This window comes from Patella vulgata, chromosome 3 (genome assembly GCF_932274485.2).
Source record: "Patella vulgata chromosome 3, xgPatVulg1.2, whole genome shotgun sequence".
Classification (NCBI taxonomy): domain Eukaryota; kingdom Metazoa; phylum Mollusca; class Gastropoda; family Patellidae; genus Patella; species Patella vulgata.
The window spans coordinates 44954780-44976091 of NC_065881.2; the positions used below are offsets into that span (position 1 = coordinate 44954780).

At 33.1% G+C, this 21312-nt stretch overlaps 1 protein-coding gene across 1 annotated transcript; it reads right to left on the reverse strand.

Moving 5' to 3' along the window:
* Positions 1–1497: 1497 nt before the first annotated feature.
* On the reverse strand, positions 1498–21006 carry LOC126815680 (exosome complex exonuclease RRP44). Its single transcript, XM_050541542.2, has 23 exons — positions 20617–21006; positions 18313–18375; positions 17692–17786; positions 16802–16989; positions 15778–15851; positions 15233–15388; positions 14916–15062; positions 14608–14730; positions 12339–12476; positions 10473–10619; positions 10082–10198; positions 9792–9893; positions 9535–9599; positions 8671–8755; positions 8243–8370; positions 7820–7906; positions 7371–7527; positions 5080–5300; positions 4396–4486; positions 4201–4278; positions 3478–3633; positions 2345–2467; positions 1498–1856 (listed from the first exon to the last, which is right to left on the reverse strand). Exons 1-23 carry the CDS (start codon positions 20893–20895, stop codon positions 1770–1772), a joined length of 2907 nt encoding a protein of 968 aa, XP_050397499.1. The 5' UTR covers positions 20896–21006; the 3' UTR covers positions 1498–1769.
* Between the last annotated feature and the right edge of the window lie 306 nt (positions 21007–21312).

Genomic DNA, 21312 nt, shown 5'->3' on the forward strand with positions numbered 1-21312 from the left:
GTTTAAAGAAATTGTTTTACTAATTTAAATAATGCATATAAATTTCATACAGATCGGATGATCACTTTTGTCATTCAAATGTTCACAATGTTCACAAAGTAAAACAAGGGCCATAACTCTAGAGATTACTGACTGAAATTTAATAGACCTCTGTTTCACAAATTTAAATGATACATATAAATTTCATACATATCGAATGATAACTTTCATCAATCGAGCATTAACAAGGGCCATAATTGACGGAAATTGCTGAAATTCAATAGGCTTCTTCGTATCACTAATTTAAATCATGCATATAAATTTCACACAGATTGGGTGATAACTTTTGGCGTTAGAGCGTTCACAAGGTTCAATAAGTGAAACAAGGGCCATAACTCTAGACGAAGTAAACGGAAATTGCTGAAATTCAATAGGATTCTTCGTTTCACTAATTTAAATAATGCATATGAATTATACAAAGATCAGATGATAACTTTTGGCGTAATAGCATTCACAAGGTTCAATAACGTGAAACATGGGCCATAACTCTAGACGAAATAAACGGAAATTGCTGAAATTCAATAGGCTTCTTCGTTTCACTAATCTAATTAATGCATATGAATTTCACAAAGATCAGATCACAAGGTTGAGAGAGAGTGAGTGAGTGAGTGAGAGAGAGAGAGAGAGAGAGAGAGAGAGAGTGGGGGTTTAAGTCCACTCCACACAAACTAGGTCATTTCTAGGTCATTTCGGGACTAACATATGGTTTAATTTTATTTAAATAATTCGCTTGCGTGTAGGGGTCTTTAGCAGTGGGAGGAAACCGGAGGACTCGGAGAAAACCCACAAGGTTCGACAGGCGACCCTACTCCTTCCTACTCAGGTACAACCGGTTATTTGACCACAGGGTGGAAACAAGGGCCATAACTCTAGACGTAATAAACAGAAATTATTGAAATTAAATAGGCTTCTTCATCTCACTAATGTAAACCACATATATCAATTTTAAAACAATCAGATAATAACTTTTGGAGTTAGAGCGTTCACAAGAAATTGTGGTCGACCAACGAACCGATGGACTGGGGCGAGAGCAATATACGTGCACAGTTCCATGTGGGCGTATACAAGCCTGGAAATAAGGCACCTGTCACAGACAATGTCAGGCACAGATTCAGGCTTTGTCAGGCACAAAACCTCTGTGGTGCCTGTCATTTTGTCCGGCACTGATTTGTCTTTTTTATTGATATTATTAATTCATGTCCGGCACTAAGGTGGAAATGTCATTAGTGCCTGTCATTTTGTCAGGTACATCTAAAACCGTTATTTCCAGGCCTGGGCGTATAAAAACTAAAATGCTATAAATAATAACTATTTTATCAGTAAGAAATTTGAGAGTTTAAACAGCTATTCTGTCCAAAAAAGGAATATTTAATAGTTCTACCTGACAATTCAGCGTCATGTCACAGACCATTGTTCAATTAATTCATTTCACACAAAAAAAAAGAAGAACAAAAACTATAAGTAAATATTTGTATTTTTATTCTTTCTAGATGTCAAATATCCATAAATATACGAATAAAGCATATTTTGACTCAGCTCTGAAAGTGTATTATTCAGATTGTTTATTTAAGCTGTTGATTTCTAATGATACTTACAAGAGGTTTAGAATGAAAATTAATATTCAAGGGTTTATTTACAGATTATGGTACTAAAATTCAATATTTTCTTCAATTATCACCTTTTTTTTTTTAGCTAAACCCTGAACTTATCATGTTACCAAATGTAATAAACTATTTTCTGACTTTCTTAGATGGTGGTCCCACCTCTTCTTTTTCACTGTGTACTTGTGAAGCAGGGGGTACACTAAACCCTGGAATCTGTAACACAGAATTACATTTAATTTATCAAATTTTTGAAATTCCATTAACAGATGGAACAGTGATTATGCTGCAGTCCACTAAAGGAACATATCTATCTTGTGAAAACAGATTTTTGATAAACTGAATAGAAATCAAAATCAGATATTGATGTTCAGATTAATACTATCAACCACTAATGTCACCAATTAGCATGTACAATGTTATATATTAAATTGTATGCAAAATTGGAGACAAATCTACCAATCCATCTCTATGAAATAGATGTCTTAAGATTCATTATGTATCACACATATTTTAACCTATAGTGGTTTTCAGAGAGTTCAGGACAGGCATTGCTCTGATTGGGCAAGTGCTTGGATTTTAGTGAGGTTTGGGCTTATTTTAATATGAAAGCGATAATGCCTCTTTAATTTATTACAAGTTAAGTCAATTTTAGTCTTTCTAGAGGATCATTCCGAAAAAAAAGTATGAAAAGAAAGTAGTACCTGTGGTTTAACTAAGTTAATTGCTAGTTTTAAATGTTGTACATTAGATCTGTCTATACTCAGTTGTATTATAACATGATCAAATACATGAAACACCACATCACCAGCTGTCTGTGTATCTTGCTACAAAATAATGACTAGACTATGAAAATTAAGTTATAGTATATGCACATTAACTATAAATGGGTAGTTTTAATGATGGTTTTTGAAAAATGTTTGTACATCTGGATAATACTTTTTTTTCAAAGAATATGGAATATATTTGCAAGCTAGATCTGTTGCTACATGTTTGCACATTTGATCAAAGCTTGTGTTGATTCCTTGTTTCCTGATTCTAGTCCACCCAGCCATAATTTGTTATTGTTATGATAGAGCATGGTAAAATCAATGTAGCATGCAAAATATGGATGTTATAGATAAATGTGATTTAAAGGGGCATTATGGGGGATTAGATTAAGACTTCACAGTTCTCGCTATAATAGTTAAAAAATAGATAACATAAATAGAATATGCTGAAAATTGTTCCACTCTGAACCGAGATATTAGCTTTTGAACTTTAGGCTAGCCTCGGTCATCATTACTGAAGTCGGTACGATAAAAAAAAAGTCTCCATTATCCATTTTTATGTCTAATTATTTTAAAAAAATTTATTCCAATCTGATAAATATTGCAGGCTATGGTCTAGATAAGTTAATTAATGTCTAATTAATAATTTAGATAACATTTCAGGCCTAAAGAATGACCTGCAATAGGCAGATTTAGCTCTTTTTTACATCAAAGATTAATCTCTGGGATATAAAAATTAGATTGTTTTACTATTACAAATGAATTTAGAATGGTCAATAAAACTAGGTGTCACATGATTTGTAGTTTTCAGATTAGTTCTTCTGCACTCTTTTAAACGAGTAAATTTCTGACTTCCCCTTCCTCAACATGAAAATTATATGGAAAAGGTTACAAATATTGTTTAACATTGTACATGTAATAAATCTTTATGTTAGAAAAAATTTAAGAAGTAACTAGTTCATCAACACACATGGAGCAATTAGACATACCAGTAGCTAAAGATTATTTTATCCACACATATAAGAATTTAAACCTGAGTAAAATGGTCATAATGATTTAATACTTACTTCCTCATTGTAAAAGAACTGCGTTGGTGATTTCTTATTCTCATTTAAATATAATGTACCTTCCAGACCATATTTAGGTATTAATACTTGTAGAGCATTCTTTCTAACAAATAACACATAACCATCTTCATCTTGTACTCGTGTTTTAAAGAATAACTGGCAATAAATCCAACATACATGTATTACAAATCAAACAGCAATCAACATCTACACCATAAATGGTTAACAAAAAAAAGTATAGTCGATACGATACACTGTAGTCATAAAAAAAAAGTATGGATACATATAAAAGATTAAAAATTTGTATTGAAATACTTATTGTGCATCTTTTCAATATAATAGGATAGCATTTATCCAAGGTACAATGCGTGTAAATCAACTACAATGTTATCACAGCATAGTTATATTCTGACTTAAATGCCTGTAAACTATTTGATTTGTTCAAATAACAAGGCATCAGTTTAATCAATTTTGATGGGAGATGTTAGGTTTTTGTTATTTGTTTACATTTAAACAATAAAGTCTACAGATCAAGTCAAGTTTGACATATAACTGAGTCCATGTTCAACAGTTGATATTTAATCATATAAATATTGTCCTATCACTAATTGAAATCACACATTTGATCAACTAAATTCAACACTTTGCTCAAAGTGGTTTAGTTCCTTTAACACCTATAATTCTGACATCATTAGATGAATTTACAATATTTAAAATACTTACATGTGTGTGAAGATTGACAGAAGCTCTTCCAGCATACTGGGCCATCTTATGTCTGTAGTTTAAGTTATTACATAAACTCTATAATAAAGGAAAAATTTAAATATATTTTATACATCAGGTATACATAACAATATCTAAACAAATGTATTGTATAATCTTATTTTTTTAAAGTATAAACTACATGTAAATGCGTACCTGAGTTTTCTTTTTTTCCAGTAAATCAGGATATGAAGCATCTGCTCCAATACATACAGCTAGCAAACGATGAACAATAATATCAGAATATCTGAAATTTGATAGATGTAACATTAAAAATGACTTTGTAAATATGTAAACATTGTTATCCATCAACCTATCTAGTCTGGAATTTCAAGACAATTGGCCAACCCCACAAATAAACTGAAAGTTTGTACTTCTTCAAGAAAAAATATCCCAAAGTTTTGGATAGTTGCACAGCACTAGAAAAGGGGGTTACAAGAGCCTTTCACACAAAATTCACCAGTTTAATACACTAAAATATAATCCAATGACTTCTTGAATGGAAGAGTGGTAAAAAATAAATTTAATTCCATCACTTTATAGTGTATATTTCAATACCCAAACAAGAACCAAACTATTGCAATAGTAAGTGCAGAAGGATCGAACTACACACAAACAAAACCGATCCAACAAACTTGAGGGAATTAGGTAGACATGGTCACTCTCCAAATTTTTTCCTGAACTTGAGTTGTGATTTGTGATAAAAAAAATAATATATCATATAATAAAGCATCTATTACTTCATCCATACTATAATCTAATTTTTCACATTTCCTCTAAAATGAGTAAAATGATGACGAAATGAATATTGCTTGTCAAGTTAAAGAATCTAGTGCTTACCTTCTAATTGGTGATGTAAAATGTGTATAGATGGCAGCTGCTAGACCATAATGAACATATTCCGACTCTGGTAGCATACCACTACAAAAATATACAGCTTGCATCATACAACGAGTTGTCATAATTCGTAACATTGTATTAAAATATGGATTCTCATCAAACTCTGCTTTATTTAAACTTTCAGCCAGATTCTTATTAGATGAGCAATCCATAATAAAACCCTGTAAATAGAGGAAATTTACACAATTTTATTTTGATAACTTTATGGTGCATGATAAATTTGACAAAGGTATCAGAAATATGAGAATATAGAGCAGAAATTATTGAAATCTCTGCACAAGCTCATAACATGTCTGCCTAACTTATAGATCAGAAATTTTTGAAATCTCTGCATAATCTCATGACATCTGTCTAACTTAACATTATTTTTTTTTTTTTCTTGTTACTGACTGTTCTTTTAGTCACTCAAAGAAGTTCTAAAAGACAGACTGTGTGATTGGCTATAGATTAATATATCTGTCAGTAAGATCAAAGGATAAAGCTGGCATCTTACCAATAGAACTAGGGTGTATGAAATAGTAAGCATTTTACATACATACATTAATTTTGAGTAAACAATAAAGTGGGGGACACCTTGGGACTACATCTTATCGTTAATGCCATCCGGTGCGAATGTTCTTAAAGTGTGAATCCATTTGAATTCATTGGCTTTCCTTACGGCATCGTTTTTGCCGTTATCTGGGTCAGTCTTAAAAATGCTCTATAATTTTTATCATAACATTTCTACTCGTATGTCTATCTAAGTTGAAGTGTAGTGCGACCGGCTTTGGCCTGTTGTGTCTAATAGCTGCATAGTGTTCGTTTATTCGTATTGAAAAGACACGTTTGCTTTTTCCTATGTACGTATTGTATTTTGGAGGAGCATGTTAATAGGTAGACTATATTTCTACTTAAACAATTATAGCCCGTGCGGCAGGAATATTTCTTGCCAGTTTTACCACTAATAGAGTAGTTATTTTGGTCTAATTTGTAGCAGATATCACAGTCCTTCTTGATACATTTTTCGAATAGATTTTGAAACGTGACTCCGCTGAATAGATGAATTTTGCTTTCATCAGCGTATCGCGATGACTTGGCAGAATCAAACATCAGTAAAGAAGACTGGGTATTTTTACAACATTTCAATTGAGAAATGCAAAAACAACCTCGTGAGCTCCCTGTTGAATTCAAGAAATATTTTCCTAGAGCCACTTTTCAAAGTATGCGAAATAGTAGCATAGTTCTTAGCCTAATTCAAGGCCGAATATGAAAAACAAGGACGAGTTCCCAATTAATTTAGCTGTGGTACCCCTACGGTGAAAGCTAATAATAAAAAATTAGTGCATACATGCCCATAACCTAATAGAGTTATTTTTAAGCCCTCGTTAGTTTAGGAAACTTTAAACTTAGAGATCAAAAGGGTTAGGAGCCTTGAGTCAATGCAAATAACCATAATCATGATGGCAAATTCTTAGCCGAATATCTTTGCACACTTTTCGGAATAATCGACTCCAGTGCCAAAGATCGACTCCGGTCCATCTGTGACATCACATGTGCTCCGGTGCCCCCCGACACTATATATAGAGGGCCACCGCACATCCTCATTTAAGCCTGAAGAGTTCGAATAAGAACGAAACTAGTAGCTGAGAGAAATCTGGGAAGGCTGTTCGCCTATTTACAGATTTTTTACATTAATTTTGATTGATTTTTTTATCAGAAAAATGAGGTTCTTTAATTAAAATATTATAAAAACAAAAATAAAAATGGTTGGAGTGCCCAAGTTTAGATTTGTTGTTGATTCCATAAAGTGGTTAGGTTTTTAAAACGTTAAATATTGTGTATTTCAACATGGCACCCGATTGGGTTTTGGAATAGTATAAATAAAACCGCTCGCCACGGGAGTCCAATCAGTCTGAAGAGTTCAATATGAATGAAACTAGTCACTGCCACCCGGGATAACCAGGTCTTCATAGCCACTCCTATTTCTTATATTAATTAAAATATTAACTAAACATATGGAGGTAGCTGACAGTTCGTGTGGAAGTATCAGAGATATAGTAAATTTACATAATATCTCAGATAACATTATAAAGATTGTGTTGCTTTTGCATATGTCTTTAAATGACAGCAATTACAATAATATCATTGAAAACATAAATATGTAACACTGATAATTATTTTCATGTAGATATTTCAACAGTTGAAAAAACAAGAAAAACATAGATTATAGCTGAATAATTTGTTAAGCTTACCTTAGATGACGCAGCTTTAATGACAGGTTCAAAATTAGATGGTGGTGGGGAAGGATGACGACGTAATAAAGCACAATTAGGAAATTCTTCTAATATCTTTTTAGCAACTGAAATGTTGGCTAACAACATGAATTCTTCTACCATAGAGTTGGTTTCTCTGTGGAATAAATAAATATGTGTACATACCATGGAATACAAGATTTTATTGAATGTTCAGTGTTTACAAAGAGTAAGAAAAATAAGTTTTCTTTCAATCAAAGAGAAGAAAGGTAATTTTAGCATCAACATTCAAAATATGTTATAAAGCATGGATTATTTCTTCCTCTCATCTGCCAAGATGAAGACAAAAAAGACCTTCTGAAATAGGAACAATACAAACACACATATCATCCATTGCCATACCCTATAAGCTCTTATATCGAATAAGATATAGTGGATATAAAACTTACAGTAATTTTTTAGTTTGTACATCAATGGGATCTGCTGTTTCACTGTCGACTTGAAATCGGACTTCTGTTGATGCTAAACATAAAGCACTGAAATGAAGATATATCATTATAATGTGATTGTCCAGTAAAAAGCACCAATAAGTTCAGGAAAGGTATATGTTTGAAAATCATGACAGTACCCTGTTTGCAGAAACATTTGTTTGGTAACAAAGAATAAAGAAAGAAATAGACACTTATCACTAACTATACTATTTTGAGACTTAACATTTTGTAAATTTTTATTTCAATAATTGTCTATAGAAGTGGGAGGCAACCTATCTTACAAGGCTGAGACTAAATCCATCCCTTGCATAGATAACAGTCAATTCCCACAACCTTCACCTTGTTTTACAAATAAACATTAAGAAAAAAAATAATACCAACCCAGCATCTATTCTACTTTGTTTTAATAATTTAGCTAATTTATTTAATCCTCTTAAACTAAGTGTTAATTCATCATTCATTGTTATATCATCTATTCTAGCTTGAGCTTCACTGTACATCAAAGATGCCTGAAACATAAAATAAATGAATTCTAGGGAAACATCAAAATTAGCTGTATGTAATTGCTAGGAATAAGGGAACTTTTACGGCATACATATATTATTGTTGTATGCTACAATATTCATATCTATGCCTGAGTTGCATAGCATTTTTTTGTTAATATCAGATTAAGTTTTTTTATATACATGCATCACAATCATTTTATTTATTATGTTGCACTACAGTTTTTATGTTCTACTTTAGATGTGAATCAGAGTAGTTCTATACACATAAACTAACAGCTATTCAAGTGAATTATCATTTCCTACCTTGGAATTAATAACACTCTTTGTGAAAGTGGTGTTGAGTATTTTAGCATTTTCTGTCATCTCCCATATAACAGTAAAAGCTAATCTATAAAGAAAATTTTGGAAAGGTTGAATTGGAAAGTCATCATATTCCAGTGCATTAATATAATAATTTGACAAGCAAAAATTAAAGGGAATAGCAAGTTTCCAAGTTCCAGCAACCGCTGTGTCATCCCCGGCATTATTGGGGAAGCAGTATCTGTCACCCACCCCTCAGACTCTATGGGGGAAGTGGTATCTGTCACGTCTGTTTTATGAAAGAAGCAGTATCTATCACATCTGTTTTGTGAGAGAAGCAGTATCTTTCACCAGTGAAATTCACCCTGTTTTAAGTGTAATAGTATCTTTCACCCCCTGTTTTAAGTGTAATAGTATCTTTCACCCCCTGTATTAAGTGTAATAGTCTCTTTCACCCCCTATTTTAAGTGTAATAGTATCTGTCACCCTATGCTTTATGGGACAAGCAGTGGCTGTCACCCGTTTTATGAGGGAAGCAGTATATGTCGCTTAGGCATGTGATCAATTAAACACTCTAGTATGGTTTTGTTGCACAATGTATAGAATTTGCATGCGGTACAAGTTTCAGATATCCAAGTAGAAATAGAAATAATTAGACCTGCGACGTGTTTGACCAGTGCCCTTTAACCATTGACTTACTTCACTTCTGGCACAAATGAAACTGTTGGCAGAAGTTTAAAAAAAAAAATAACCATTGATCAAGCTAAACAGTGTGAAACTTTAAATAGCTTTACATTTAAAATTCTTTAAAAGTTTTACAATTTTCCTCAGTCCAGAACTTAAATACATAACAAAGTATTTTCTCACCTTTCTACATCACATCTCAGGGAACATAAATTGGAACTTAATAATTCTGGTACCATATCAATTCTCTAAAAAATAAAACAACCAACTATAATCATAACCTATCTTACTTTTCCTTGGTAATTTGGATAGAGAATTGAATAAGTCAATATAGTTTACAAGAGAGAAAGGAATGATTATACCTCTCGACATTCCTGAACACTGTTTTATTTGTTTTGATCTAATCAATTATTTTATATTAAAGGACATGAATACAATACCTTATCTGTTAAGTAAACAGTAGTTCCTCTATTAGCAGCTTCTTCATCTAATGCTGTACCAGGTCTTATAAAATGGGACACATCTGCTATATGTACTCCAACCTGTAACAAAATAAAAACAATAGTTTCTAGAATTCAGAAAACTGCTACAGTCACATCTAGAAGTAAATCAGGAATCTTAAAACCTTTCTTAAAACATGTCTCTGTGTCTTTTACTTTTCTTTTGTTTCAGTTTTAGTATTTTGTAAGGATGAAATCAGTCATAAAATACTATTTCTTTACAAACTTACCTCATAATTTCCGTTATCTAACAAACGACAATGTAAAGCATCGTCAATATCTGTACATCCAGGTGGATCAACACTACATACAACTATATCACGTAAATCTTTTCTATGTTTCATATCCTGAAACATAAATAAATTATCTACTACATTTACATTCCACTTCAAAGGGGTCAAAAAAAAGGTTACAATGTATTTATTGTCACAAAAATATTTTTGTCTGCAGTGACATTGGAAAATTATTGATACTTATCTAGTTTAGTTCAAATTGGCAGAGACAGTCATAGTTTGGCATAGATTCGATCTATGGTCTACTATTAATTTAAAAAACTGCTACAAAGGAAAAACATCCAAATAAACAGCATACTTTAAAAAATAATATACTGTTGTAACATACCTCTTCTGTAATAGACCATGGCATTTTTGGTAAGAAACTTAAAACTTTTTCAGAAAATACTTGATGTGGTACATCATGTTCTAATAATAATACTTCATTCTCAGCTCCTTTATCACCTATATTTCCTAACTTACGTACAAAATGACCCTACAAAAATACAATTCATGATTTTTGAAATTTGTTATGGCCATTTGAAATTTTCTTCTAGTTTAGTGTTTTCTTTTTTTTTTACACAGTTTTGTCAATTAATTTACAAAGGTGTTTCAAGCAATTTGTTTTGTTAATTCTTTTCAAATTCTATTGTAAATATTCTGTATATTAAACATACATTATGCAAGAGCTAAATCTGCCTATTGCAGGTCTTTCTTTAGGCCTGAAATGTTATCTAAATTATTAATTATAGACATTAATTTACTTGTCCAGATCATTATCAACTCTCGATGTCATCGCTAGCCCACGATATTGACTGGATTAAAATTCGATCTAGTAGGACGTTAAACCCCATTTCATTTCATTTCATTAAAATTCGATCTGCTGCTCAACTATCATGGATGATTAAATAAAAAGATAGGTAGCCAGGCAACGAAACATATGCCCACAGCAACTAAATCGTCTGAGCGGTCGACAAGGGTTGTCGCACATTTATTCTTTTGTAGATAATTGGGGACATTTAAATTTCATACAGATCGGATGATAACTTTCATCATTCGAGCATTCATAAGGGCCATAACTCTACAAGTAATTATTTGAAAATGCTGAAATTCAATAGGATTCTTCGTTCCACTCATTTAAATGATGCATATAAATTTCGTACAGATCAGATGATAACTTTCATCCTTCAAATGTTTACAAGGTTAAACAAAGTTAAACAAGGGTGATAACTCTAGACGTAATTAATGAAATTCAATATATTTTTTTGTTTTACTAATCTAAATGATGCATATAAATTTCATACAGATCGGATAATAACTTTTGTTGTTAGAGCGTTAACAAGGTTCAATAAAGTGAAACAAGAGCCATAACTCTAGAAGAAATTAAAGGAAATTGCTGAAATTCAATAGGCTTCTTCGTTGCACTAATCTAAATGATGCACATACATTTCATACAGATCGGATAATAACTTTTGTTGTTAGAGCGTTCACAAGGTTCAACAAAGTAAAACACGGGCCATAACGCTAGAAGTAACTAACGGAAATTTCACTCATTTAAATGATGCATATAAATTCTATACAGATCGGGTGATAACAAAGTGAAACAAGGGCCATAACTCTAGACGTAATTGCTGAAATTCAATAGGCTTCTTCGTTTCACTAATTTAAATGATGCATATAAATTCCATACAGATCGGATGAAAACTTTTGTCGTTAGAGCATTCACAAGGTTCAACAAAGTGCAACAAAGGCCATAATTCCAGAAGAAATTTACAGAAATTATTGAAATTATATAGGCTTCTTCATTTCACTAATGTTAACAAAATATATCAATTTCAAAACAATCAGATGATAAATGTAGTCTGTAGAGTGTTCACAAAAAATTGTGGATGACGGAGGGACGGACGGGGACGACGGCAATATACGAGCACATTTCCATGTGGGCGTATAAAAATGGATAATGTTTTTTATCATACCGACTTTAGTAATTAAGATCAAAGGTAGGCCTAAAATTCAATCGCTAAATCTCTGTTCAGAGTGGATCAATTTGACTGAAATTTTTCAGCAAATTCCCTTTACTTTATCTAGTTTACCCTAGTTAAAACTATAACAGTGAGAACTGTCAGCTCTTTATCTAATCTCCCATAATGTATCTTTCAGTATATATAGTATATCAACTAGAGATTGGTTAAAACAATTAACTTCAATTTCCTACTTGTGGATATCTTGAAGATCTTGGCCAACTATCAATGGCTACTATAACTCTCTGGGTAGCTAAATCTTCAGCTTGTCTTGTTTCTATACGGATTTTAGGAATTCTTCTTTCAGCTGGTACAAAAAGATGCTTTGTTCCCTGAATGAAATCAAAGTGTAACATCTTGTTGACAATCACTAAAAAGACACTCCAACCTACTGATGGATTTACATTGCTTTGACAAATTGTACATGCATATGTCTTAATGTTTTAATTGGATCAACAAACCAGCGGCTGCCAGGCAGGATACGCCCACCTCTTGCAAGAGATGGGTAGAGAAAAAGCTAAAAACAAAAACGATTTTTTGAACAATCAGGGGCCATAATCCAGAAAGTTATGGTCTGAAATGCGCAAATATCAAAAGGGACTGAGATTTTTGGAATATAAAAATATGTTTTAAGTTTTATCAAAATCGGATAAAAATTGTGACCTCTAGAGGGTCAATAACCTTTGTATTACATACTTATACACAATTTGCATACAAAGAACGGCCATTTTGTTGGGCAGTTTCATTTCGATTTTCCCCAAATTCCAATTCAACCTTCATTATGGTGGAATGGTGATATATCTAAATGGTTTTTAAAATCGGAAAAAAAATTGTGAACTCTAGAGAATTCACAACCTAAAAATGCGATTTTTCGACCAATCAGGAGCCATAATCCCAAAAGTTACGTTCGGATATGTATGATTATCAAAAGGAACCAAGATTTTTATGATAAAAACATATATTTAACATTTCATCCAAATTGGATAAAAACTGTGGCCTCTAGAGGGCCCACAACCTTGTGTACAAAAGGCGGCCATTATGTCTGTCAGTTTTTTCTGATTTTCATGAAATTCGAACTCAACCATCATTAGTGTATAAGTGTGATATATTCCCATTTTTTTTTTTTAATCGGATAAAAATTGTGACCTCTATAGGGACCACAAGCTCAAAACGCGATTTTTCGTACAATCAAGGGCCATAATTCAGGAAGTTACGATCCGATATGTGCAAAAGAAACCAAGATGTTTGGGTTATAAACATGCATTTCAAGTTTCATCAAAATTGGATCAAAATTGTGACCTCTAGAAGGTCCACAACCTTGATATACCAGATGTTTACACTATTTGCGTACAAGGGGCGGCCATTTTGTCTGACAGTTTTAGTCCAACTAAACGGTAATATACCTTGATATACCATATTTTACACTATTTGCGTAAAAGGGGCAGCTATTTTGTCCGGCAGTTTTGGTCCAAAGCAAAACCAGCGGCTGCCAGGCAGGATACGAGAGATGGATAGAGAACAAGCTAAAAACACGATTTTTCGTACAATCAGGGGCCATAATTCAGGAAGTTACCGTCCGATATGCACGAATATCGAAAAGAACCGATATCTTTGGGTTATAAACTTACATTTCTAGTTTCAACAAAATCGGATAAAAATTGTGACCTCTATAGGGTGCACAACCCTGATATACCAAATTTTTACGCTATTTGATTACGAAGGGCGGCCATTTTGTCTGTCAGTTTTGGGTTGATTTTCACGAAATTCGAACTCAGACGCCCTTAGGGTGTACTGGTGATATACTAAAACGTTTTTTTAAATTGGATAAAAATTATGACCTCTATAGGGTCCACAAGCTAAAAATGCGATTTTTCGTACAATCAGGGGCCATAAGTTACGGTCTGATATGCGCGAATATCAAAAGGAACCGAGATCTTTGGGTTATAAACTTATATTTCAAGTTTCAACAAAATCGGATAAAAATTGTGACCTCTAGAGTGTCCACAAGCTAAAAACGTGATTTTCGTAAAATCAGGGGTCATAATCCATGAAGTTAGGGTCTGATACATGCCAATATCGAAAAGAACCGAGATCTTTGGGAGATAGACCTATATTTTAAGTTTCGTCAAAATCGCATAAAAATTATGACCTGTAGAGTGTCCACAAACAAATTGTGGACGGACGGACAGGGGCGACGACAATATACCTCCGCATGAAAATGTGGGCGTAAAGCAGGAACTAACAAAATCAATCTACAACATTATATATCATTTAGATAAAAGCAATAGGGGGCCAGGAGGTCACGGAATCCACTGCTAAACACTGTTCAGACTTCTATTTGGAATTCTCTAACACTCACAATTTGGACTTTTACAAATCCTCATCTTTGAAATTACTTTATGCTAAGTGAATCAGTTATTATTAGGGGCATTATAATTCAATAAACTATCAATCAAACAATACCTTTTTCAACAATGATGGTTTAAGTATACCACAGTATTGTCTCCAATTTCTCTTTATAATACCAACTACACGACCTGTAGGCTGGCGTAAATGTTCAGGAACTTTATTTTTTAATTTTGAATCCTGAAAAAAATAGAAAAGAAAAATGTAACTGGCATCTTTATGAAATCCTAACCTAAACTTATGACAAAATCATCTCAAAACACTTATATCCAAACTGTTAATATGAATACGGGATTTCATTGATAAAACTCTATTGCAGGGACCGTAGTTAAAATATTAAAATTGTAAATTAAAGCTGTTCTTACATCCTCTAGAGCATCATCCTCAGCTTGTGCTGTATCTTCTAATACAAGAGAACTAGGACAACTCCATTCAGCTTCTGGTAACATCTCTATAGCAACAATATCACTATGTACAGCTCTGTTTAAATTCTGATGACCTTGTATTAATACCTAAAAAATGATATTGAACAGTACAAATTTTGTACTACAAAACCAAAGCTCAGGCAACAAAGAGTTATAAAAATTTGTTTTGTGTTTTTTCTTTGGTCATATATGCCTGTCAATTGTTCTCATTTCAAAACTTTACAAAAGACTGAATTTTGAAATTCCATCATACTTACAAATTTTTCTGATTCTGTGACATTAACACTTGCTTCTAAATAATTCTCCCTGCTTGCCATAAAACTACCTTGTAAATATTTTCCAGATTTGACTCCTTTCAATATGTCAGATGTAGCTATATGTTCAGGATAAATCAGCTTACCCTCTTGTTGTGTCTAAAATATCAAAAATAAAAATTATCATTCTTTGTCAGTGGTGCAGCCTGGTTGGAAGGCCAGATAAGGAACAATGTACTGTGTACACGTTGACATCCATGTAAAAGATCCCTTCTTGACAGTTGGAATTCAAAATAATAGTAGGTCGTAGCACTGCTGTCCAGGAAAAATTTCCTCCTAGCAGACTGTACGGCATATGTTCATCATCATTAGCCCATTTGGTGCAGAAAAGTAGAATCTTACACCCCTTTTCATTTCATTTTCAACTGAGTGATGCTTGAACAAAAGACAGATTCAAATTTTTATCAAAAGTAATCACCGTTATCTGTCATGAAATATAGCATAAGATTAATTGATTTGTAGACAATTGTGTCAAGAAGACTACTCACACCAGCTGAAGATTTCCATGCTAATCTATCTATAAGATTTCCACCATTCTTTAAACTTTTTATATATTCATGAACTGTAATTAATACAGGTTTAGTTTCATCATATTTTTTATACAGATGTGTCAGTTTATTTTTTTGTAGGACCATGTTACAATCATAACATAGGTTATCAAAATCATGAGAGAATAATTTTCATAAAAGGAACACATAACCAAATATATTTATTCAGAACTGATACAGACTAGATTTCAAACTTTTCACGAAGATTCTCAATATTTATTTCTAGATTTAAAGTTATTTTATGTGTGGTTCTCATCTATACTCTTCAAAAAAAAGTATGGGATATTCAGAAACAATACAAAACTGCGGAAATGCACTGCTGTTTTTATTAGAGGTAACCAGTGTATGTTAATAACAGGCCAATTGCCTACACATGACCATAAACAGTTCATATGGGCGGCTTATCTGACGGCTCCATTTCACTCGCAAAGCGATACACTGTCAAAAGTGAAAATGGATGTTTTTGATTTTTGTCTTAATAATGAGTAATTGCTCCACCAATCCTCAGACATTCAGCAATTCCTCGTGGCATGCTCCTAATCAACCGTCCAATCACGATTTGGGGCAATCTGACCCACTCCTCTTGCAGTGCCACGGCCAATTCTTGCAGTGTTGTCGGTTGACGTTGACGTCGACGAACATGTCTCCCGATCAAATTAAACGTAACACACTAAAGCAAAGATACGCTAAACAGTAAATCTTATGCAAGAACCGATAGGAAAGCAAACATTGGCAATGAACCCCTCCCCCGTGTATGGCGTTATTGCGTGTCCCACGTGCAGCTCAGTGGTTCTGTTGGGGCGATAAGTTCTTCATCTGTGAACATACTCTCAAAGCATGTCAAGTGTCCATGACTATTTATCATATCACAACCTGCATAGGTATTTGCATTTCAATATCCCCTACTTTTTTTGAAGAGTATATTTAATTCTATGTGGTAATATATTAACTATTACCTACTTACCTGTAAATGACAAGATTCCCGCTTCTTTAGCTTTGGTTCTGTTATCATTATCATCTGTTAACAGAACTATACTTATATCTTTCTCATATTCTTGTAGGTGATTTGTGTACCATTTAGCAGCCGTTCTAATGGCTCTATCATTTCTATCATTGCTAGATTCACCTGGTTCTCTCTCAACATATGTTTCACTGTAAAATAACATTTACATTTATAAATATTTGTTGGTGTAAGCTTATCAGATTGTCATTCGTTAATTTCTATGTTGCATATTTTCTGTGCCAGATTAATAAACACTTCATCATGCAGTTGCATGAAGAATGAGTCGAAGTGGAGTATTTTTGGTTACCAATAGCTGTAAGTGCAAATACCAAATGTTCATATTGTGTTCTATCATAATCTGTATTCACATAAATAAATTTCTTCCAAGCCACCGGTCAACCTAGAACTGAGTTTAAATTCAGTTGTCTGGCATTTCTAGTGATAAGTAACTGGGAAAACTATATTCACAACAACCAGGATACAGATGTTTTCTGGTGTAAATCAATGTCGTAATGGGGACACGAGGCTGCGGTAACCTATATGATTTGGAAGGTTTTACATTTTTTATCATGATTCAATGAACATAAACAAGGACAAGGAAGGTATACATTTGAAAATAAAATTCAAGAAAAGTTCAACAGATAGAAGGACAAAAGTTGCTTCCACGTCAAATTTAGGCATACAAAAATTGTACAAAAATATGACATTTGCACCCCCCCCCCCAAACCAAAAGGTCCCTTCACACACAATTCCTTGAACCATCAGCCTAATTCCACAACTGATGGGAAGTAATAATTTGAAAATCTGTTAATAAGCAGTAAAAACTGTCCAAATATTATATATGATCAAACCTGTTATATTCATTACAGAAGGTGTAAAAGTGTTTACTGGAGTTTGTCAATATATCTTTTAATCTTTTGTTGGCTGGAAGACTTCTATGCTTTACCTGAAAATAATATTTTGAAGATGTGTTTGAAATCTATGATCAATTCCATTGAGAACTTTATTAAATTCTTGTATCAAGTTCACAAACTTTCTTTGAGTTTGATAGTCAAAATATGACTGGTAAAAATATCGCAAAAATGTATTCATAAATTTTTGATCCCAGGTTATTAAATTTGATAGGGTTCTTCCTTATATCTTAATGAAAATACCCATTGAATTTTCACCATTTCATCAAAGACTTTGTCCTATATTATGGTCACAAACATTTGTATATTTGAAATGAAACTGTGCAATTTGAAATTGCAAAATGTTGAATTTTAATAGGATGCTTGCGTAAGACCCAATGAACACACTCTGCAAATTTGAAAAGACAGGTTTTCATGCAATGAAATATACCCACAGCAGCTAAACTTGAAATAACACGTGTTTGAAAACTGGGTTTTGAATTTGATACTCAAAATGGAGTACAAACGGTATGTGATGATAAACGTCTCCACTGCGTAGAAAATAAATAAATAAATAAATACCTCATCAATGACTGTTTGAAGAATAATGAAATTTTGTAAAGATTCATCTTCTAAAACATCGATCTGAAAAATAGAGATGTACAATCAGTAAAACAATAATTTGTTGCTCGCTTCCTAATGTTAGTATTTTTGATAAACAAGGGTGTAATGTATAAATAATCATGGTCAGATCCTTACAAAATCATACACAAGTTATGTCTCTTCCCTAATGCTATAAAATAAACTGGAAGAGAAATGGTGTTTAGCGCATAGGGGTCTTTAGCAGTGAGAGAAAACCGGAGAACCTGGAGAAAACCCACGGGGTTGTACAGGCGACCCTACTCCTTGTCATGTACAACCAGGGAATAGAAACCATGCCAGTTGACAAACCTTATGATACAATGCGCACCATTCAACCATCCAACCCCCCAACAAACTCGAAAGTTAAACATACATTATTCAAGAGCTAAATCTGCCTATTGCAGGTCTTTCTTTAGGCCTTAAACATTACATAAATTATTACATCTAATACGACATTTATCAACAAGACCATAATCAACTCTCTAAGCCATTGGATGGCTCCGAAATTAAAAAGATTAGAACAGTCTGACCATTTAATGATTTAATTTAAAAATGGAGAAGCGAGGCTAAGTCTCAATATACAAGTACAATGGTTATGATAATAAACAATGCACACATCTTGTTAAAACTACAAAAACTGATAACTTCACTTAGAATAAAGTAATTTGAATGAAATTTTCAATATTCATTTTGCATTATCTATTTTGGAACTATTACAGCGAGAACGGCCAACTCTTTACCTAAATTTTACATACCGGTAATGCCTCTTTAAATAAGGCTATGATTAAATAAGGCACTGTTCTAGAGATTCTTTCCCCCTTATATTATTTCCAGTGAAAGTTTTTCTCATCGGCTACCATTGAGCTTTGATAAGTTGAAATATTGGTGGATTTTAGTAAATTGACCTACCAGAACGGGCCATAGATCTACCCAAAACAACTTTAATTACCACAAGAACCTGTATTTTAAAGAAAACAACACATTTCTACTCTTTTTTTAATAGTTCTGAACAAATGGAAATCATTCAGTTAGACGTTCCAACATTCAATAGTGGGCTATTAGCCTACAATGTAACATAGCTTAAACACTGTGTTAAGTATGAAAAAATATTTAATAAAATTTATTTCAAAATATTTTACTGTAAAACTTAGTAAACATGTCCAATGTTTAATTGTCAGATATCTCTATGCTGGGGTTGGGATGAAACAGTCCGGATAAAATGGTTTTGGGATGAAACGACCCAAATCTACTATAGCAACATTAAACAATACAAGTTGTCTTTCTTGCTTTGATCTTCCATTTACATATTTCTTGGGTTTTTTCTCAATCTATTAAAAAAAATAAAGTTTAGGGAATATAAATAAAGGTTGTTTTGGGTTGTATTGGGTAAATCTATGGACTGTACCAGACCTGATAAAGGAAAGAGGCACAGGATATTCGCCATTCAGATGGCATGGTTATTCTAGGATCATAGGTTTTATTTCTAAATCTGGTTTCAAACACAACAATTCATCACCCCCCTGTGACATATAAACATGTCAAGACAAAGAAGAAAAATCACATTTTTAACAATTTTAAGCGGCGCCGAATGGATGGACACACTAGGCCAGTGGTTTTCAACCTTTTTTTGCCAACGGCACACCTTGGAACACATGAAGAAATAGCGGCACACCTGGCTAAATATATATGAAAAATATCTGAATTTTGCAAAATAAAAACATGGTAAGTCAGATGGCATACAACCATAGACAGAGAATAGACACTTAAAGTGACTCAAAACTAAATGAAAAAAAAACACAGCTATGAACTTATCAGTGGATACTCAATTGGGATCACATATTTTTTCACATTTTCTTAGTGTGCCGTTCAAAATTTCGTGGCACACTTAGGAAGATCTCGCGGCACACTGGTTGAGAATCACTGCACTAGGCGAATGCTTCGCCTGATTCACTAGTCGATTACATCACCTTTCACATCACATGATTAAACATGGCAGCAACCATGTCTTCAAACAATCATGTGGCTTCTCAACAGAGTGGATGATGAGTGGTGATAATTGATTAGCTAATGAATTCTAGATTCGGCCAAATACTTCGGTGAAGCAGACACACTAGCAAATATTTTTCAGCCGAATGAAAGTGGACACACTAGGCAAATTTTGACGCCGACTGATTCGGTTAGTGTGTCTACCCATAGGAAGTTATGTAAAACCCTCTGACCTGTAGATGAATTTCTGTTAATTACCTGATGGAGTACGACATTTGTGTCAGGTATGACATAATGTGAGGAAGAACACAGTACACTATTACTAGGAGGAGAAATAACTAATGGCTGAGTTTTAAAATTGTCAGCATTATAACTATCACTGTCAGTGTCAGCAGAGTTTTCGGTTTGAACATTATGGTCACATTTTGTACAATGCTGCGAACCACATGTTATGTCATCACGCAAATAATGTTCTCGGACAACTTTCAGAACCCCCCCTCTCTTTGTTTTCTTCACGAATACTTTCGATGTTAACATATTTATAGATTATTATGAATAATTTGCTTAGAAGAGTAAAATCACATTTGTAAACAATCCCGCATGTCGGTCTTCCGGAAGTATTCGTCTAACTTCGTCTTCGTGATCTAATATTCGGATCTACATACGTAGCTTGGGGATTTTCCATTTATAAAAATACTACGTACATTTTTCATATATTTTTTGGAACTACATTCATCTTATTACTTATTGTAAAACTAAAACAAATAATTAGATCAGTAGGTTTACAAATATTAAAACAACTAAATACGAATAGTTAACTTTGTTCATTATTTGACCTTTTTCGTTTTCACTCAAACAAAACAAACATTTAGGGGAAATAACTCTATGAATTATAACATGTGATCAGACCGCAATATTATTTTCTCAACTAATCTTAAAAATATTTAATGGTCT